The sequence below is a fragment of the Canis aureus genome, chromosome 1 (genome assembly GCF_053574225.1).
Source record: "Canis aureus isolate CA01 chromosome 1, VMU_Caureus_v.1.0, whole genome shotgun sequence".
Taxonomy (NCBI): Eukaryota; Metazoa; Chordata; class Mammalia; order Carnivora; family Canidae; genus Canis; species Canis aureus.
The window spans coordinates 45419387-45441729 of NC_135611.1; the positions used below are offsets into that span (position 1 = coordinate 45419387).

At 42.2% G+C, this 22343-nt stretch overlaps 1 protein-coding gene across 6 annotated transcripts in view; it reads left to right on the top strand.

Annotated features, from left to right (window-relative positions):
• TIAM2 (TIAM Rac1 associated GEF 2) overlaps positions 1-22343 on the top strand; it is a 131394-nt gene that overhangs the window by 33909 nt on the left and 75142 nt on the right. For 5 of the 6 annotated variants that reach the window (XM_077897839.1, XM_077897846.1, XM_077897853.1 and 2 more), the window contains 4 exons: positions 4992-5164; positions 7427-7651; positions 17504-17689; positions 18414-18560. In XM_077897839.1, the coding sequence (XP_077753965.1) occupies positions 4992-5164; positions 7427-7651; positions 17504-17689; positions 18414-18560 (731 nt within the window). Of the gene's footprint in view, positions 1-4991; positions 5165-7426; positions 7652-16722; positions 16877-17503; positions 17690-18413; positions 18561-22343 lie in introns of those variants that run through there. The other variant, XM_077897873.1, reaches the window with a different exon arrangement.

Below are 22343 nucleotides of genomic sequence, written 5' to 3' on the forward strand. Positions count from 1 at the left end.
TTATAGTAGGTATTTCCACACCATTCTTAATACTTTCCCTGCATCTGGGGGTAAAAATATTCCAAATAAGTAACCAAATGTAGATCCTGAGTATTGTATTCTGCACACATTCAGAACTCCAGAGAAGAATCCTCCTCAGCTTGTATGACTAAGAACATCTGGATTATTTGATTTGTGTCCTCTAACCTTTATAAACTAAGAAAGTCTAATTGTGATCATCACAAACAAATGCCCCCCTTTTTCTTCACATAAAGGAAATAGGAGTAAGGGTTTGTTTTGTTAAGATGCTGCAAGTTTCTTGTAAGCATTGCCATTTAAAAATTCTAATTGCCTTGCTCATTGCGGATGTATAGATTTGAAGTGATCTAAGTGTCCTGAGGAATAGCGAGGCTCTGAGTCAGTACAGTGTGGATTTATACAGATGTAAAGATGGTTTACACAGATGCAAACAGGAAGAGCCTCACAGCCTCTGGCACTTCTGCACAACCGTCTTGTGACTCCGTCAGAGGAACTGAGTGTGGTGTTCAAAGCCAAGCTTCCCTCATTATCGGGCGACAGCCTTCTCTATCCTGAGAGAAAGCAGAAATGGGAATTATATTTGCAGACAGTTTGTGTGAAAGGCCTGGAGCTCTCCCACAAGGATCCTCACCTTGCCTCCCCATGTAGAAATTGTGAGATGTCCCCACCTTGGCCTTAGGGAGCTGGTGCCATTTCATGATAACCCAGTAGCCTGTGTGGGAAAGATGCACTATGGAAGGCATTTTGTCTTTAAGTGACACTTCTCCCTAGCAAACTGGAGGGTTTATAAAACTCGACCCAGTCCCCCTTTTCTAGCTTGTGGTACATTGTGGTTGAGGAAGGCCAAGAACTTTAACCTTGTTTGGGCAGGCTCTTACACCAGGTGACAGATGAAATTTGGAGAGTCGGAATAAGGGATTGAATCTGGCAAGATATAATTTTAAGGGATAAGTTATGCTCTCAGGTTTAATAATCAGATATCTATCCAAGTATAGCATAAGGAGATGTGGCTGCAGAGTATTACAAGGCAATTTGGAGATTTGACCTGTAGGCCATTCCTCGAATGAGTTTCTGATTGATACTGATTTGATACTGACGAAGTTGGTATGAAAGTAAATATGATTTAAAGGAGTGAATGTGATCATTGGCCACGTCGTTATAGATGGCCCCGGTTCTACAGACACATCAGTCTCTCCTTCCTCTGCCCTGGGTGGAGCTGGCCATTTCTGTCCTTGGGAGCATGATGGTGCAGAGCCCTGTTAGTAAAGCCAGATGAGGATTCTTGAGTGGGTTTGACCTGAAGTATCTCTGACTGCAGGGGGGAGTGAAATTGTCTTCTCAGGAGAGCGAGCATCTGGGATTGATTATGAATCACAGCCTGAAGCTGCCTCCTTCCTGCATGTTGTTTGAAAGAGATGCACTCGACTCCATATGTGACACGGATCTGTTTCTTATTTATTGTGTTTATTTATTTATTGTATTTATTAATGTGAAATTTGTTTGTTAAAATGGATGCTTTGGGAAATTGTTCCTTGCCTGTTTTTATGGCTCTGAAGCTCCCCTCGACCCCCCGTGGTGGTGGAGGCTGATGATGGTGTGTGTGTGTGTGTGTGTGTGTGTGTCCGTGACCTATTCTAAGAGTTGGGGCCATAGGTGACGCCGGAAAGATTGAGTCATGCCGTTTGGAGGGTGGCGTAAAGATCCAGGACCACTTAGCCTGCAGAAAACCAGGAGTGGGGCGGCAGTGAGCAATAGTCTTGTAGAAGAGGTGCTGCATTTATTCTGGTTCTCCAAAGGTTGGGCCAGGACTAATAGCTGGAAGGCAAAGTGATTCTGAATTCAAAGTGACCAGAGCCAGGAGCATGTGGAGGGATGCCATCTTCCAGATTTCCCTGCCCCTGGAGACATTTGTGCAGAGCCAGATTGTTGGGAGGTTTCCTGGGGGAGGAGATTCAGGCAGGTCTCACTTCCGGTTGGCAGAGCGGGGTCCCGCACTCCCCCTCCAGATTCTGGTTTCCCCAGAGACTCCAGCTGCTGACTTCCCGGGGAAGGGATGGTGTCTGACACTTCCAGGATCTGTGCTCTGGACTCTGCACTGCTGTCTTGGTGCTTGCTTGTAAAACACTTCAAGACCCATGGATAAAGGGTTCTTTGTAAGTGTAAATGTTATCAAGCACACATTCCTTCCTTTCCTTTGCAGCCAAGGAAAGTCATGCGATAAAGATGTTTTTTTTCCAGCATAACCTTTTCCATGTGGCTTTCTATACCTCTTTCCTCTGGGAATTCACTAGGTTGAGTTCAACTCTCTTGGCTTAGACTCCAAGTTGTAATGTTTGGACTTAACTATTCGGTTTAATCTTAAACACACACATGTATATATACACACATGTACATTTAAGCAGAATTTAAAAATTATCCTTGAACTACCTAGGCAAATAGATTGGAAATGGTGTTCTGGAGAGAGCAGCTATAAGCACACCGTCTGGTTGTATGCCTGTGTTGAATATATAGTGTGTTAAGGGTGTGAATGTTTTTGGGGGCTTGGAGGATGTAATACATTTTTAACAAAGATAATTCTGCTTTCCGAATGTCTTTTCCAACGATCGGATTTTCACGTTGTTCACAGGGGACTTCCTGGACTGAGTAGTTGGCAAGGTGGAAAAGATAATCCCTCAGAATGCATGACGTCAGGAGAGAGTTTCCCAAAGTAATTGGGGGCTGCTGGTGGTTCTGGCCTGCAGTAGGGCAGCTCGGGATGGCGTGATGAGCGTGGCTTTGAGAGGGTATCAAAGGGAAGGTTGGGTTTGAGGGAAGATGAGACTAACTCTCTTTTTCCATTGATGGTATTTCTTATAGTACTTCATCTATTCTTGTACTTCCACTGCTGTTATGGTCTGTTTTCTCTTTCTGCTCCATGGCAAGAAGAACTTCCACTGTCCTCCAGGCCAACACCAGCTCCTGGTGGGGTCTGGGCAGGGCTGGTGGACGCAGGCTGGGTACAGGCAGTGGGGGCAGGAGGGCTGCACTGACAGGGGTGCACCCCTTTCCATCAGCGTTATTGCCCTGGCATTGGGGACACAGATGAAGTTGACTTTGATGGAATAGATTTACAACTGATTTCCTGTTCTTTAAATCCCACCACAACAGAATTGGGCATATTGTTTTACATTCTGGCCTGAGTCTAAAAGGACATGTCCTGTTTTGGCTTTGCGCTGCCCCGGTAGAACTGCAGTCTATCGCAGATGGGGCATTTGGGTTGGCGGCTTCTTGGCACCTGCCCAGGGTTGTGTTCATTTCCTCTAGATGTAATGACTCAAACCACAGCCGCTGGGAGTACAATGGTAGGAAAACTGGCAAGTGAATGTTAACCTCTCAGAAAGAACTGGCTAGAACTGGCATGGGTCTATCACCTCGCCCCCGCTCCTTGGGTCCCCAGGTCGTGGCAGATTGCATACATAGCAGCAGACAGGCCTTTCCTGATGGAAAGATTTGGGGACATTGTTTCTAAGTACATCAGTGCTGGAAAAAGAGACTTGATCAGCCCTGCAGGAACAGCCCTGGCCATGTAACTCTTGTTGCTTTCCCTCCTTCTGGAAGCCTCTCTTAGCCTTTTGTTTGCAGGAAGAAACATGGCTAATGCTTCTTGGGATCAGTAAGTACCACAGAGGAAGAAAATGCTGTCCCGATGATGCTGTTCCTGAGGGCAGACCTGCCTGCCAGCATCTTTTTCTCCTGGCTTCTGTGCTGCACTGGATTCCATTATCTGAACTTACCTGTCCAGATTAAGATGGGATTTCGAAGGAAGAAATGAGACTGGCTAGCATGAAATAGCTTATAAAAAACATATAGACTTTTAGGAGTGAGGACTCCTAACTCAAAGGGGAAAACAGTCACGTAGTGGACCTCACTCATTCACACTACAGCTGAAACCAGGCTGGTGCTGCTTTACCATCAACCTACGAGATTTGTGCAGAGCAGGGGATGGTGACCTTATCTGCCCTATTTGGATGTCAGGGCTCAGCACTTGAGAAGTACTCAAATGTGTTCATTGGAAGGAAGGTTTTTCAACAAGAGAACATACTTGTGAGCATTTTAGAATTAGCCTAAAAATGGCATCTAATAATCATCAGACACTCCTACCTAATTATCAAAGTAGATCCTTAATAACTTCTGCCTACAGTACCTCATTAGCTTATTAGGGGAAAGCTGTGCACTTGCAAGCATTTTTCAAGTAATATTTTAAAATCGAGAGAGAATTTAGTTTCATTTTTCCCTTTTAATCTAAACTAGTAAAATTTGCAATATTATCTCTTCTTATTGTGAGATAAAAGAATACACTAGTACTAAATTAGTTTACATGGCATTTGGAGAATTAACTGGGTACTTTATCATAAATGGCAAAGTTCTGCAGGTAAATTTGTTTTCTTATTACCACAAATTCTAAGTGTAGAAGCTCCCTTAGCTAATGAGGATGGGTTTTCTTTCTGCATTCAGATCTCTTAAATAATGCAGTGTTGTGGTTAAGAACGAGGGCTCTGTAACTCGTGCCTGGGTTCAGGTCCCTGCTCTGCTGCAGTCCAGCTGTGGGACCTGCCCAGTGCTATATATTTCTCATCTGTAAAATGGGGTTAATAACCATACCTGTCTTCTGGGGCTGCTCTGGAGACTGAATGAGCCATTGAAGAACTTGGAAGAGTTCCTGATGGAGTAAGCAACAATATTCCTTGGTATTGTTGTTACTGTGTTTACAGAAACATCTCCTTTTCATCTGAGTTACATTAATATGACAAGGCATGCTTTGGATACCAGAATTTCCTTTTGTATTACATGGTTGTCTCATTCCATTTTCTTCCCTTCCCTTCCCTTTTTTTTTTTTTTTTTCAAAGATGTATCCCTTTCCTTCTCCCTACTTTCTTGGATCCTCAGGACTATGACAGAGATGATGTTACTTTGCTTCTTTCTCTCTCTCCTAGGATGCACCCTGCTATTCTACGAGACCTATGGGAAGAATTCCATGGATCAGAGTAATGCCCCTCGCTGTGCCTTGTTTGCAGAAGACAGCATAGTGCAGTCTGTCCCAGAACATCCCAAGAAGGAAAACGTGTTCTGCCTCAGCAACTCCTTTGGAGATGTCTACCTTTTCCAGGTAGTGTCAAGCTTTCTAAATGTGGGGTTGAGGCAATGGCATGTGTACTATGAGGACAAGAAGGAACAGAATGAAGAGGCAGAACCTAACAATGAAATAGAGTAAAAGCTTAGTCTTTGGGTGGGAGCTTAAGCAAGAGAATTGGCCTCTGTTTGCTGTCAGGTGTCATTAAGTCATTCATACAGCCAACATTCCTTGGGATACCCTTCAAGTGCCAGGCTGTGGCCCATGGGGTGGTCTTTGGGATAGGAAGAGAGAAAAATCGTGATCTCCATTCTGGCATAGCTCATGATCTAGTGGTGCAAGGTCTGAAATTCCCAGAGTGGAGGCTTTTAAGTGAAGCCTGCAGAGTATGGCTAGGAGAGCTTTCGATTTTCCCCCAAGAATCCCAGTACAAGTAGAAGGAGCAGCTTTTCAGGAAAACCTTATAGACAAATGCTGTAAGGTCTCATTTCCAATGGAAGTGGGCTTAGGATGTTAAGATTCAAGTTATCTGCTGTTACGATTTTTAGTAATTTTTTAGCAAATGTGAAGCTTAAGAGCATGGTGTAATGCCAAGCCATTGGTATTGGTGTCAGCCTTAGGTATGAGGTCCTGGTGCTGTCGTTGAGTGTGTATGCTACCTTAGAGTACTTCCTGAATTGCTCCGAGCTTTGGATCCTTCAACCAGCAGGATAACAATAGCTTATAGAATTGCTTATTTAAGGATAAAAAATGTGCATGTGTTAAGTGCTAAAGAAATTCTAAGTATTAGTGATTAACTCGAAAGAGGTAGAAGTGAAGAAAGTGAAGTATGCTTCTGAAGAGCTTCCCAGTCTAAACCCATTGCGGCATGTAGACCCAATTTGGGCTGCAGATTATACCTGACCGGTAAGGCTCATGGAAGACCTCATGGGTCCTAGGTGTCTCGATGACAATGGTCCTGGACACCCTGAGGAGTCTTGCAGGACTTGCAGGAATATAATGTTCTCTCAGCCAGCTGACTTTAGGAATTTAGAAATCTCTGCACAGGATTTCCTGTTGCCAGTTCTAGGTAAACTCTTTGGGCATCTAGCCTTATTGCTGTCCTCAACTTGACTTACAAGATTCAGAGTTTGAGATTTGATTTTCCTTCTCATAACAGAAAGGTTGCTTAGAGTTTCTTTGATGCGCTAACGCTAAGGAATGAATTGCTGTTAATCTGAATTGTAGGGACAGGAAGAACATTAGATTAAATCTGCATGGACTGGGGCACCTGGGTGGCTTAGGTTAAGCTCCTGCCTTCAGCTCAGGTCATGATCTTGGGGTCCTGGGACTGAGCCCTGCATCAGGCTCCCTGCTCAGCGGGGAACCTGCTTCTCCCTCTGCCTCTCCCCCCGGCTCGTGCTCTCTCTCAAATAAATAAAATCTTAAAAAAAGTTAAAAAAACATCTGCATGGATTTCTCAGGGGCAAGTGTGATACTAGTATTTTGTGATTTAGTTCAAATATCCTTAGTTCTCAGAAATTTTCCCAGTAGGTCCTATTGTATGATCCCAGAGATCATTGGAGGATCAATCTGTAGCTTGAATGTGTGTGGTTTTTCTGGACATCAAGGAAGTGGAAGGGCTTTTTAGCCCTGCTTAGAATCATAATCTTTGCCCATTCTGCTTTTTTCAAACTTGCTTTATTTTTAAAATATTTTTCTCATGTGAGAATTGCATGTAGTCATTGTGTCTGAAGTTGACTTAAGAGTAGAGAGAATAGAACCATTAGGTATGTTCCCAGTGCTCAAAGACAACTATTTTAATGTTGTGATGTCCTGTCCCACCCCCATTTTTTTTTATATATTTCATAATTGAGTTCATACCATAGATGAAATTTCATATCCAGGTTTCAGAGTTTAACATTTTAAGCCCTAATATTTTCTCACTCTATTAAAATTATGAGGAGAAGCACCTTTTAGAGAACAGCATAGCATAGTGTAGACACTGAGCTGAGTGACTCTACCCTGGTGTTTGGATTACTCCTCTGCTCTTGGCTCACAGCTTGTTTGTAGTTTGTTGTCCTGTCATATTTGGAGCTACACGATCATTTCTGCTGTGCTCCGGGCATTGTCTCAGACTCTCTGGAGTCAAGGAAGCCTGCAAACCTGAGCTGAGTGGTTGTGTGTGTTTTTGAAATTAAACAGTTTTTATGAAGTGAAGTACTTCTTGGGTTATACATCAAAGCCCAGCCTCCCACTCTGGATGGTACTTTGTGGTAAAACAATTCCAAATAGGTTTTTTCTCCCCCATGTGTTTAGGCCACAAGCCAGACAGATCTGGAAAATTGGGTCACTGCCATACATTCAGCTTGCGCATCCCTTTTTGCAAAGAAGCATGGGAAAGAGGACACGGTTCGGCTACTGAAGAACCAGACCAAAAACCTTGTTCAGAAGATAGATATGGACAGCAAGATGAAGAAGATGGCAGAGTTACAGCTGTCGGTGGTGAGCGACCCAAAGAACAGGAAAGCCATAGAAAACCAGGTACTGCTTATTTGTGTATTTTCTTTCATTGCTCATGTCACTTAGAGCAAAAATCTGAGTTTGAATGCAAATGGCGTGATGTTTCCTACACCTGTGGGGGAGATTCCTTCTGTGGCCTCTTGTTTCAAGTACTTAATGGCAGCACTTTTGTGACATCCATGACGTGTTAGGCTTTACAACCTTTGGTTGTTGTTTTGTGTCCAATGGAATATTTTGTGACCAAGGCTTTTTTCGTAATACTGAATAGTTCTTTCTGGCCTGGCTGACTCTTTCATATAGTCCCTCTCAGACCAAGATTTATATAATAAGACCAATAGAAGATTAGACAGATAGGATTCTAATACAGAGGGTGGCTTTGAAAAGTATGGTTTGGTGTAGCACAGCTCTTCCCATCTGTGGATTCCAAAAAACAGTATATGTATTTTTTTTTTCTGTTTATAACAGATATGGTCCTTAGGAAAATGCTTTCTCTGGTCTAGTTCCACATTCATATCATAATTAAATAGCCAGTTTCTATGCTGTTTGAATTTTGGAGGAGGAGAAGCAGCTTTTTGTTTTCCTTTGCTCACATGCCCTCGGCACTTAGACATGTGGCAATGAAAATTCTAGCATCTCTGTCTTCATAAGTGCAGGATGAGTGTTGTATCTTTAGAAGATTAATCAAGCAATGGCTTGGAGGGCAGATAGGCTTAGAGAGAGCTGTGATTTAGTGGGATGGCACTGGTCTGGATGTGTGGTTACCAGGGCTCGGTGCAGAGTGTCTCCAGAAGTTTTCACAACTTATGTGGAAAACGTATTTCAGAGTAAGTAATTTCTGTAATTCTACGGAATCTCAATGAGAGTATCCTACACTCCTGAATTGAACTACTCCTCAAAGAGAATGTGCCATTTATCTAAAGAGTACCTGCTAGCAAAATACAAACTTCCAGTTAAGAAGGAATTGAAAAGGGAGTTGAAACTGCCTGACAGAAGGAAGGGAGATGGCAGGTGTGTGGGAGTTTGGCAGGAACACCATGGCTGGAAGAAGTGCTGCCAGGAGCTCACCCTGAGTTATCTCTGCCCTCTGCCTGCTTCCTCTGAGCAGCCTCCCCTGCTTGTGGCCAGGAAGAGTTAGGTACTGAGGCAGGTCCCCATCACCCAGCTTTCTGTGCTCATCGCATGTAGAGATGTGACGGTATGTTGAGTTACCTGGCAAATCCAAAAAGCTTGCAGAGGAGAAATGGTTATCCCAGTACCACATCTCCTGTGTGGTCCTGAATTTCTAAGGATCCAGTAGCCACAATAGTCTGTCCTCTGAGGTGAAACTCACGGATTCATGTGTCTCAGAGTGTTCATGGTGCTCCAGTAAAACAATCTCGGGCTGATCACATGGGAAGAAGTGTGGCTTGGACTTCTACTGGCTCTCTGAAATTTACCTTTGAAGCCATACTTTAGTGCTCTGAAGGGATGTCCACCTTGAAGTTTTTAGGTCCTTATATAATGTCAAATGTTTTGGTCCAGGGAGTAAAAGGGAAATCCGGCAACATGCAGACACCCCTGGCCTGCCCCTCGCACTCCCCTGCCCCCCCACCCCCGCATTTGTTTCCCTTTTCCTTTTTATGGTCACAGGAAGTCTAAGCACACTTGAAAAAAAATACACATTTTCATTAAGTGTAATTTTATTCCACTAAATGCAGTTTCATTAAGTATATTTTATAGTTGCCAAACAACTAATTTATGATGTGTCTGGGAGCAGAGTTTTACTTTCACATAAACTGGACACAAATCCAAGAGTCTTCGTTGGTTGGATGGCCTGAAGAGAAGCTCTTTTAATTATTACTTGTAGCACATTATGCATTCTTTGTCAGAATCATTAGTTATTTTAAGCACGGTGTCCTGATACTACTAATTTTTCATTTAAGTTCTCGCTGCCTTCACCGCTTCTCCCTCCTTCCCCTGCTCTCCCTGCCCCTACTGTGAACACAGTTACCTTCTCATATTGTGCTTGTGCATTTCTGGTAAGAAACAATTGGGTTTGATCTTTAGAAATTCCACCTGAAAATATTCTCTCCCCCATATCGGCAGTTTCTAAGATTGTATTTGAGTCATGCTTTCCCAGAGGTCTTTGCAGTGGGTGGGTGTCACGAATTACATTTGCTGGGCTCACTGTCCTTAGCTCATTTACCAGATGGCGGTAAAGAGAGCTATTAGCTCTTTACTTGCAGACGCAAAGTATATGAAACGTAAAGGGGATGAAAAAGCACATGCTTAGAATTATTTTTATGAGATGGTCTTTGACTAGAGAATGTTATGTGAAGCTACAAAGGCAAAGGTATTTTCAAATCAAGACCAATAAGAACATGATCTCCCAAATATCCCGTAACTGTATAGTTTTCTCTAATCTACCTTTTATAAACTTCTTTGAAAGAGCAGTAGTGCTCTATCTACTTACCATTTAAAACTCTCAATGTCAATATATTTTATCTTACATAAAAGGAAATATTTTATTTATGTAGTGTTTTCCCGCAGAGACCCCAAGAACCTCAGATAGAGTCATTTATAGTCTAATAATAGCAGAACTTACAGAGTCCATTACATCATGCACGATAAAGTCTCTGGAACAGATTTTCTTTGAAGTGCTTGGGTGGAGAAGATCATTGTGTACACCCTTTCCAAATAAAAAGATAAAATGAGGCTATCATAGTCATAACGGCCGAGCTTCATAGTGTTGGGTGGTAACGTGCTTCTTGAAAGAGACCGTCCCATGGGCTTGTCCCAGGGCCTTTTGGAGATTCTATGGGGCAGGATGACACAGCTTTCATTTGAGCATATCCAATGTGGAGCAGACCGTGTAGCCATCCACATGTTGGATTCCTTTTGAAGTTCTGAGGAAGAGCTGTAAATTAAGTCCAGTTAGTACTTTATTTTCCTTCCCGTTTATTATTTTAAACAAGCAAACAGAGACCAAACCTCATCGCCCTTTGGCGATCTTGGCTTCCCCCCAGATGGCTTCCCCGCATCCTGAGGATGCATTTTGTATGCTCCTCACCAGTCCCCCCGCCCCCCCCCCCCCAACCCCTGTTGGCTTGTGAGGCCTGGGTGCTGGAAAGCAGTCAGAATGGGGCAGAGGAGGTAGTGGGAGCAGCAGGCTGGGGCCGTGGGCTCGGGGTTGCTCTGGGCTTTGGGGAAACGTGGGCTTCATCTTAAATATTAAAGTTTCAAACTGGTAAAGAGGATGAGTTGGATCTAGGCAGTTGGAAACTGTGGTGATGGGGGAATAAAGTGAACGGAGCCTTGAAGAAAATACAATGTGGATCGTGTGTGTTTGTGGGCAGCTATTTGGGGAATAAAACACTGGAGCGTGAGATATTGGTAAAAAGGGTTTGAGGAGACGAGGCCAGATTATGGAGGTTCTGGGCATGCTGTTTAGGTCAGTGAACATTTATTAAGTGCGTATCTGGACCAGGCAAATGTACACAAACTGGAGATTCAAAAAGATGCTGTCTTTGCCCCCCAGAGCTCTCAGGCTAGCAGGGTGCCAGTCAGTTAAGCATATTATTTCAACATAATTTAGTGACTCCGGAGCAAATGATACTCCAGAGTATTGTGGAAGACAAATGGGAGGTTTAGCCTCCTGTGTAGTCATGGAAGACTTCCAGGAGGAGGGATGCCTGAATTGCTTCATGAAGAGTGAGGAGTTAATCAGGGGAGGAATAGAGAAGGGAACACCAGGCCAAGAATCAGCATAGCAAAGGCAGAGTGCTCTGAAATGATATGGTGCAACCTTGCAGTTTGATTTTTCAGGCACACGGTGTGCAGGTGAGAGATGGAAGGCAAGTAGGACTGTCTTGTCCCTTCCCTGGACCACTGAGGAGGCTCTGTTTTCCCCTTTCTCAGATGCGACTTCTATATGAGGCCAGAGTGTTTGCTTCTATAAAGCAGATCTGATCATGTGATTGCCTGGTTTAAAAATCCTCTAGTGGTTTGTACTGCTTGTAAGATAAAGCCCCTAGACCTCTCCTACCTATATTAGCAGAGCCAAACATCATGCAGGTTCCATCCCTTTCTTTGGGTTTTTTTTTCTTACAGAGAAGAACCGTGTAGGCCACACACATCTGTGTACAGACATGCCCTATTGCCTGTGCCCCTCACTGGGCTCATCTCTTCTCATTTGTGATGAAGGGTTTAGGCATTACTTCCTCTATGGAGCTGCCCTTCACTTCCCTCCCACTCATTCTTTTATAATTCTTGGGGTCTCTATCATAGCCCTCATCACATTGTTTATAATTATCCCCTTGTGTGTAAGACTGCTCCTGGTCTGAGATACGAGCTCCTAAAGGATCCATAACTTTCCCATCTCTGTATCCCTGGTGCTTTGCCCGAAGTAGTGTGTGAGTAGACCTAGGTCTCCTGGCCTCTTTCCTGTGGCACACTGGGCTCTCCTCTCTGTAGGCCCCACCCCAGCTCATTGCCAGCTCTGGGCTTCCTTTCCTCAGGCCTTCCCTCTTTCATTCCCAGCTAACGTATCCTCTCTTTGGCCTCACTCCTTAGTCTCGTGGCCTCTGAGCTGATTTATCAGGGCTCCTATCTCAGGCCATAATCATGTAAGATTTCAAGTAACTGCATGAGGTAAAGTTATATGTATCATTGGATGAATGAATAGACCCTAAGAGAGGTTAAGTAAATTTTCTAATGTCACAGAGATGGCATGTGGTAGAGCTGGCATTTGACCACAGGTGTGCATTCCTAACCATTGGACTCTGTTGCCTCTCAATAATAAATCAGATTGTGTTTTGCTTGCTGATTAATAATGTAATGAATGGTTTTGTATAAAATTTTTATTTTTATTTATTTTGTATATATGTGTATATTTATTTTTAAGTAATCTCTACATACAGTGTAGAGCTCAAGCTCATAACCCCAAGATCAAGAGTCACATGCCTTACTGACTGAGCCAGCCAAGTGGCCCCAAATTAGTTTTTTTTTTTTAAGTTTTGTTTATTTTTCTTCTTGAAAATTTTAAAAGATTTTATTTATTCATGAGAGACACACAGAGAGATAGGCAGAGACACAGGCAGAGAGAGAAGCAGGCTCCCTATGGGGAGCCCGATGAGGGACTTGATCCCAGGACTCTGGGATCATGACCTAAGCCAAAGGCAGATGTTCAACCACTGAGCCACCCAGGGTCCCTTATTTATTTATTTTAGAGAGAGCACAGTGGGGAAGGGCAGAGGGACAGAGAGGGAATGTCTCAAGCAGACTCTATGTTGATGGAGCCCAACATGGGGTTCAGTCTCACGAATCACAACCTGGAGATCATGACTTAAGCCAAAACCAAGAGTTGGATGCTTAACCAATTGTACCACCCAGGTGCCCTCCAAAATTAGTTTGTAAATAATTTCTGTAACTTGTATTTTTGGGCTTAATTTGATGGGAAGCATATTTATTATAAAATGGAGTATATTTTATGGCATGTGATTTCTATCTCAGAGGAAGAACAAAACATATTCTCTAAACTTTAGCTGGTTGTTCTAACCAACTAGTTAACTTCAGTGTAATCTGTACCACCAGATGGATTCTTCTGAGAAGGGTAGGTTGTAGTGCTTGGAAAACACTGCATCAGAGTTTTTCATCTTACTTACTGAAAAGGAAAAGCTAATGATCTTTTAGGACAGACCTCATATAAAGAAAAAAAAAAAAAGACCTCATAAAGGACAAATGACCAAAGACTGTGATCACATGACTAAATGATAGAAAATATTTTTCTAGGGATGTTGGGTGTGGCAGGAATGTGCTTGTCATAGTTTTTATGTATCATTTACTCATCTGTTATTTTTAGCATTAGGCTCCCTCTCCTTCCTGCTGCCCACTTTCTACAGCAGATCATAACCTTTCTGAGCTCATTAAATGACTATAGCTGTATTTGCCATAGAGGGGAAACTTTTGCACTGTTTTTGTTACAGTGCTTAAAAGTGGAAGTTTTTGTCCTTAATTTTGTTGTTAGTACTTTTTCTTTTGCAATGGAAGTTAATTCCTTAGAGCGAATTTTCTTCATGTTGTTTTTCTGTTTTGTGCAGGATGTTAGAAGAAATAAAAGCTCAGTCTACTTTAGGGAAATTGAGTGTTTGTTTTCATGTCCTGATATTTATCTTAAAAAATAAATGTCTGAGGACAATGGTCAGTATTTAAGGAATTTAAGGAAAAAAAGGGTGAAAACAGTCTTGTTTTAAGGGAATTGATTTTGGGCATTTTGGCATTTGATGCTGTTCGAAAAAAAAAAAAAAACTCCAGAAATTCCTTGATTAATGTGATGTCAGATAACATTACTGTGTTAGTGATGATGGTGATGGGAATTTCCCCACATAACATTGAAGAGCTACAAAACTGTCTTCTGGTTCTCCCTTTACATTTGTAAAAATGTATCTTTATCTCATCTTTTGAGGGATAATTATAAAATATGTTTATTTTTTTCATTAACAGTGCTTAAGATTTGGGATGAGCTTTGTACATCAAGGTGGGTAAGGAGACAGAAATGCCCAATGTTCAGTATGCACAGGACACCCAAGTGAGAGTGTAGATGGTCTTACATCATTCCATGTTGAATACTTGAGGATTTGTTGGGAGAAATGAGGGTGACATGGAAATTTACATGAGTGTTGCTGCAGTAGGTCTTGGAGAGTGAACACATATTTGCCTCATGAGCAAAGGGGCCTGTGATTCGGGATTCAAGGACTGCATTGTAAGTGCTTTGATAGAAGCTTACTCTCATACACTGCTTACCTCAGGATCCACTCCAGGCCTTTGCTTATCTGGAAAGGAGAGCTTATTTTGGGGCCCTGGTCAAGTCACTCCCCTCTGAGGACTCAGTTTCCTCTGCTGAGAAACAAAGGTGTGGTAATCCCGTTGCCTGTGTGAGCTCACTTCACATGTTGGCAGACTCTCAATGTCACTGGGTCTGTTTTGAGCTTGTGCATCAGCCTTTTTGCTTTCCTCTTCCCTCCAAGGAACCCAGGCACCTGAATGTACATCCTTCACCATACTTGATACCTGGTATTTTCCTAATGCCTTCTCTACAACTTCCATGAGTTTGTGGAAAGAAAAACCAGATATTTCATTGTTTCTTATCCAACAAATCCTCATTTAACCTCTGTGGCGGATCCTCTCTAAAAGAACCACGGCCTTCGAAATAAGAGAAATATTCTCTTTAAGTACGGAATAACTGTGTGACTGATGTTGATGGACTTTGGTGTAGAAATCTATGGAGGTGAAGGCTGGATCAGTCAGGGTTCTCCAGAGAAACAGAACCAATAGAAGGTATGAAAGATTGTGCATAAAGAGATTTATTATGAGGAACACAATCACGTGACTATGGAGGCACCCAGGTCCCAAGATCTGCAGCATGAGTAAGCTGGAGACCCAGGAGAGCTGGTGGTACTATTCCCATTCCAGTACTGGCAGCCTTGAAACCCAGGGTGGGTTGATACTTCAGTTCAAGTCCAAAGTCAGAGAAAAAGCCAATATCCCAATTGGAAGGCCTCTGGGTAGGAGGAATTCTCTCTTACTTGGGGAAGAGTCAGCCTCTCTGGTCTGTATTCAGGCCTTCAGCTATTGGTGAGGCCCACCCACATGGGGGAGGCAGTCTCTGGTACTCTGCTTACCCATTTAAGTGTTAAATGTCATCCAAAAACCCCCTTGTAAAAACACCCAGAATAATGTTTGACCACAACTCTGGACACCTAATGGCCCAGTCAAGTTGACACACAGAGAATGAACCATCACAAAGGCTGAGTCAGGATGAACACAAGAGGTGTTGTTAAAATGGAACAGTCATAAAGTCCCTTCTCATTTGCATTTTTCGTGCAATTTAATTTTAAAACGATCTCTACCATGTATGGTATTGATTGAGATACTAGTTTTCTTGAAACATAATTGCATATGGTAATGAACTTCTTCTTTGTAAGGTCTGCTTTAGCCTGGTCTGGGTGCCCCAAACTCTTCTTCCTTTAAGTGATGTAAGCATTTAAACCCATTTTCTTCTCATGAATCTCCCTGCATTTTGTCCCAGGTTTTGCATGGAGATGTCTAGTCTTCACTTTCCAGGGGTGTTTTGATGTAATCACATAAATACATTAAGTGATGCCTTTAAAAATATTTGGTAAACTGCAGAATTCAGTGAAAATATAAGAGTGTCCTCTTCCCTGATCTCTCATGATTGGCATAGACCTGGATTTTATTTTATTTGATCTTTTTGTCTTTGTATTCCACCATGGGTGCATAGGCTTCTTTCTCTGTCCTCTGATGCATCCTTCCCCAACACAGCCCCTAGAAATTATCTTGTAAAACAGTTTCACCCAGAGGTATAAATGAGGGGTACACTTTAATACATTACCCAATCTGGAAACATCTGCATATTATAAGAAGACAAAAGAATGTGTCTGTAATTGTGGATTTTCAGCAATTAGCTAGAGAAGATACTTGAGAGACAGAACTGGGAGTATAGTTTTCACTGTGGCTTATAGCTTCTGGTAGGTGTCAGTTCATGGTTGTGTAATAGTCATTTGTTACTTCTGGAATCTAAAATTCTCCTATATGGTAAGATCAAGAAGAGATTTGCAGTTTTGGTTTGGGCTGTCTTGTTAGTCTAGAGCTGTGGTCCTCACTAAGGCTGTGAATTAGAATTGGTGGAGGTGCTTTTGAAATGTAAACATTCCTAGGTTCCACACTTAATGAGTAGACTCTTCAGGAATATGACCTGGTCATGTTCATTTTTAAAAGCCAACAGGTGGGGCACCTGTGTGGCTCAGTTGGTTGGGCTTCTGCCTTTGACTCAGGTCATGATCTGCCATTATATTTCTTCCATGGGGAGAAGGTGTGTGCTGACCTTCCTAGGAAATAGATCTGGAAAACATGGAAGGGGGTGTGGGGAGTAACCGGAGTTTGTACTGTTTTTTTCTCTTAAGAGACTGAAGGATGCGTAACATTAAGTGTTGGAGATACTTCAACGTATCATTTATCCGGAATTAAGAATTGACCTGAAGGTTTGCTGTGATGAGTTAGAATCTGCTTGGATGCTAAACACTACCAAACTAGTGATGCAGCTGGTGCAAGTGAAGTGACACATGCATCTTTATGACCAGCCTTCAGTGCAGACCATCTGAATGTGGCGATTGCTCAGGCTACCACTGGAAGGCCAGCTTTCTGCTCTCCTTTGTTTTCGCAAGTTACTAGAGCCTTCTTCACCTTTTGGTATTTGACTGTCTTTCTTTACCAATTCATAACTTCAGTTTTGAAGAAGCACATAGACATTTCAGTTGTGTAAATAATTAGATGTGTTTTAATTTTATTCAGATGTATAGATGGCGATTATTCTCTAGTATACTTACAGTAGGAGTAGAAGCTCTATCTGCCTTCACCCCTGAAGTCCATTTGCTTCTTATTATTTTTGAGTCATCTACTCACAATGCATGACAATGTAAAAGTCACTATGTCATTATCCAGCCTTTGTTTGTAGGCAATTCAGTCAATCTGGTTTAAGATCAGAGGCTGGAAACGTGTAGGGAAATTAAACAAAGTGAAATAACCGATTTACAGTTGTGTGTTCTGCCTTAAGTTGGCATGGTTTGGAGTTGGGACCACCGGCTGTGTTTTGGTTTGTTTTGTCCTGGGCCATCCTGATGAAGCACAGTGCTTTCTGACTCGCTGTGTTTAGGGAGGAGGGCTGGAGATGGGGCGAGCAGGGAAGGCTCATCTCAACCATACAGCACCAGCTGAAACAAATTGTTCCTTGAAGTTTGTGAAAGGGATCATATATTCAGTTGGACCCATGAAAACGTCTCATCTTAATTTAAATTGCCCCTGTTCTTTCTTAAACAGATCCAGCAATGGGAGCAGAACCTGGAGAAATTTCACATGGATCTGTTCAGGATGCGTTGCTATCTGGCCAGCCTACAAGGCGGGGAGCTGCCAAACCCCAAGAGCCTCCTCGCTGCCGCCAGCCGCCCCTCCAAGCTGGCCCTCGGCAGGCTGGGCATCTTGTCAGTTTCTTCTTTCCATGCTCTAGTAAGTTCCTGGGAAAGGCCATTTGTGGCATTTGGGGGGGATTGTGGATGTTCACCCTTTCCCAGCTGGTTGCCCTTCAGCTCTCCTGTGACTTAACCTAGTTAGGGTCCAGGGACCCCCCCCACCCCCACCCCGCTGCATGCCAGACACTGCGGGGATGGGGGGTGGGAGGCAGCCTGCTGTACTGAGTCCTGGCTTCTTGGAGCCCACCTACTCATAGACAGTTATTAAATATTCATGTCTGCCTCTGCCGTCTGTCTGTTCTGCTTCATCTGGTCAGGAAGGTGGAAATCCCTGAGGAGTAGCAATAATGGTATGAAGAACTAAAAGGCTGAGCAAAGGTGGTTTTGTGTGTACTGCACAGAGCCCTCCATTAGGTTCTTGACATTGGCTCCTGGGTGGCTGGCTTCTGTGGACAGTATGAGCTCCAGCCTGGGGGCAGGGGGTAGTCTGCAGGTCAGTTTGTCGAGCCTGCTGCCCACCCTAGAGAGATCTGAATGTTGTAATTAGGCTTGTGTTGCCCAGATAAGAGATGTCTGGGCACATGGGGCATATAATGCATCTGGGGGATGCATTTCTGGCATGTCAGACATGCGGTAGCATTTGGCTCTGGTCAGAACATGATGGTTACAGGCAAGCAGGGGCTTACCTCTGTTCAGGCAGCAGCTAATTCTATCACCCAAATAATAAGTTTTAAGATTTTTAAAACTGTGTTTTTAATTAGGTTTGTTCTAGAGATGACTCTGCTTTCCGGAAAAGAACGCTCTCACTGACCCAGCGAGGAAGAAACAAGAAGGGGATATTTTCTTCATTAAAAGGGCTGGACACTCTGGCAAGAAAAGGGAAGGAGAAAAGACCTTCTGTAACTCAGGCGAGTTCCTCAGTATCAGAGGGACAGCAGACGTAGTGGGAAATCCTTGATAGTCAGCAAAGCCTAAATGTTCATCACCCATTAAGAATGAGATAAAAGTTGATTCAGAGGAATGCAGTCTTGGCATGGGCTTTTTCCAAATGGGAACACACAAGTCACCCAGCCTCCTTTTGGGACTTCCAAAAAGGTACTCACACCTTGCTCGCATCTGCAGCTCCAGGCACACAAAAATCAGAAAAGAATCCATGCTTTTCATTGCCTTTAGAATATTTTTCCCCCTAAGATTTGATATGAAAATACACATTAAAATTAATAATTAAAGAAAAAGCAACCAAGTTCTGATAATGCTAGGCACTTTTCTCAGTCTTTATGACACAGAGTAGACATTTTGTCATCACACTGTACAGATGAGAAGCCTGAGACTGAGAGGTTAAGTCACTTCCTCATCTTTGTTCACACAACGCCCTTAGGGCAGGGCTGGCCTTCATCTGCCCAGATCCAGGGCTCTGCAACATTGGGCTATTGCAGCTGCCAATTGTCTTAGAGGAAGGGCACTGGTTTTAATATTTTAAAAATAATCTGAGTACTCATTGCTGAAATGGGGCCCATGGACAGTGCATTGTTTTCAGAATTCCAGTCGGAAGTATTTCCTAATGACATTAATAGAGTATATGATAATGAATTTTATGCTGCAGACTGATATGTTTCAGGATTATTATTTTTTCAAAGACTGTTGAAAAGATGAGTTCTTCATATGTTAGTCTAATCATTTAAATGGGAAGGAAAGATGTGATTAAGTCTGAAGAAGTTCTTGTTTTTTACTTTTAACATGTCATTCTGAATATGCTTCTAGTATCATCTGGAAGAGAGGGTTACATTTTGTGGCACTTGATTTTCTAATTTTACATGGATATTTATTTGTGTGTCATAGTTTTGTGAATTGTGTGAATTGTGTGATAGAAGCTACTTCTTTGACCTATTTACATGTTTACAACACATGAACCCTCTTTTCCATGGCCTCTGCTTTGCATATTCCTATACAATTTTTATGTACTCCTATACAAGGGAAAAGAATATCACATAGAAAAATTGTGATTCTACTTGTACTTTAATTGGAAAGTAATCATGTGTTGGTTATAAGTGGAAAAATATTTCTTCATTATAGAAGGTAGTCATCTATAGGCCATTGGCTAATGCTAGGCTTATATTTTGAATTGAACTTCTGTGAATGTATTTGAAGCAAATCTTGGTTTAAATCCAGACAGTCAGTTCTATATAGTTAAATGATAATGATAAATAACTTGATAACTTGCTTATTTTTCTTAAATATTGACATTCAGCTAATTATATATGAGCCTAATATGGTCTTTATCACATCAGATATGGTAAATGTTCTTCATGTAAGATTTCTTGAGAAACAAAAACATTTGGTTGAACATTTTTGTTTTAAAAAGATATGAAACTAATATTAATCTATTCATGTAACTGAATGAAGTAGATGTGAAAGGTATCAATGAATGTTTAAATGGCTAGTTCTTTATATTTTGCTACAAAATCTAAAAGATAAAAATTAGAAAAAAGAAATTATTCGTCTTCCCTTTATCCAGACACAACCAGGTTTAGTATTTAGGTATATTTCTTCCCAATTTTTCTTCTGTGTACATTCAGAAAATAGTTACAAACTTCATTTTGGTGGTCTTGAGAACCCAACTTTGAGCTCCATTTCCTATCTTCAGAAATGTATACTTCTTGGTTAAAAACATCACGAATATTCAGGATATTCAAGTGAATGATATATGACACCATAGAAAAGTAATTTGTAACTCTATGGGAAGTAAAAAAAAAAAAAACTCTTCCTTTAAAGTTAAAATTTTAAATGTAGTAGAGTAGTAATTAGTATACATTTTGGTATGAAGATCTTTTTTTTTTTCTTAAAATTTTTTATTTACTTATTGAGAGAGAGAGAGAGAGAGAGAGAGAGAGAGAGAGAGAGAGAGAGACACTGAGAGGCAGAGACACAGGCAGAGGGAGAAGCAGGCTCCATGCAGGGAGCCCGACGCGGGACTCAATCCTGGGTCTCCAGAATCACACCCTGGGCCGCAGGTGGCACTAAACCGCTGCGCCATGGGTTTGCCCTGGTATGAAGATCTTATAAAATGTTATAGAACATAACATTTTAAACACTGAAAAAGGATAACTGCCAAATGAACATTGCAGAGCCATTTCATTAGCTTCCCCTCAGCCCTCCAACTCCTGTTATCAGATATTTGATTCAAGTAGCAGTTAGGTGTTTTCTGGAACTCTGCTATCACAAAACTCCCAATATCTCCAGTGAAGGAAACGTTGCTGTAGGTGGCACCCATCTTGTCTTACATTGATAATGCAAACACTAAGTTGAGTGGGCAGCATTAGTTCACAATCTTCACATGAATCTGTTGAAAATAAATTTAGGGCAGCCCAGGTGGTGCAGCGGTTTAGCGCTGCCTGCAGCCTGGGGTGTGATGCTGGAGACCCGGGATTGGGTCCCGCGTCCGGCTCCCTGCGTGGAGCCTGCTTCTCCCTCTGCCTGTGTCTCTGCCCCTGTCTCTCTCTCCGAATAAATAAATAGATCTAAAATAAAATAAAATAAAATAAAATAAATTTAGAATTCAAATGGTCTCTAGTGACCAAATAAGAGATGTTCTCAGAATGCCAAGTTATTTTGAAGATACCCTGTCTTAAAAGATAGGTAACCCTATCTTAAAAGTGGCAAGGCTAGACTAAGATCAAAATAGCAACTTTCATTTATAGTTCCCGATTGCTCAGCAATGCTTACCATTGTTTGAGTGTTTGGTGAATCCAAAATTGCATTTTCCTTTCAGGATTGTTAGAGAACTTCACACAGATAGTACATCCATGCTGTGAGTCAGCAGCCTTTGGATCACCAAGTTCCTTGTCCAGACTCCAAAAGGGTTTCTGACGAAACAACTCAGAACCATTTCTGAATGGAACTGTGGAGTAGAGTAAAAGATTGACTGGATGAACTTAGGCTTTTTCTTTGCAGTTTTTTCAAATCCACCTTCCCCTTAAAGTTGTGTTTCATGATACTGAACGATTTCTCTGTCTTCTCCACCAAATCATTTTATCTTGGGATTTATGTCCACTAAACTTCTAAACATTTTGTTGGGATTGAAACCTGATTTTAATAGGCTTGGACAAATGTAATATGCTTTTGCAGAAGTAGGTGCTGTTATTTAATTAATTAATTGTGATGATTTAGCTAGTTGACAATTTAGTTGGAAAAAAACTGAGGAATGGCTGAGTATTATACTCCTGAGGGGGAGGTAAGGGAGGTGCTTTCTTCTGATCCTAAAATAATATAAAACAGCTTACCTCTTCTGCCTTCACATGAGTTTGGCCCCAACCATGGGCTCCAGAACTCTTCAGTATGTTATGTTATTGTTGACGCTGCTCCCAGTGGGCTGCTCTGCCAAAGATGTCCTGAGGTGGGTAGAAAAATCTCCACTCAAAACCCCATTCCCCTTCACCGACCATTCTCAGAAGTCAGGGGCTGCAAGAGGTGGGGTATGAGATGGAATGGCTTGTGCCAGGAACCATTTTGCTGTGTTGCTCCTCTGTATTCTGGGTGCTCTCCTTTTGCTAGATCTGACCAACCATGGGACTGCAAGGAAGCCAAATCCGAACCTTCCTTTTTTTTTTTTTTTTTTAAGATTTTATTTATTTATGTAGAGTGTTGGGGGGAGATTGGCAGAGGGAAAGGAAGAGAGAATCTCAAGCAGGGGT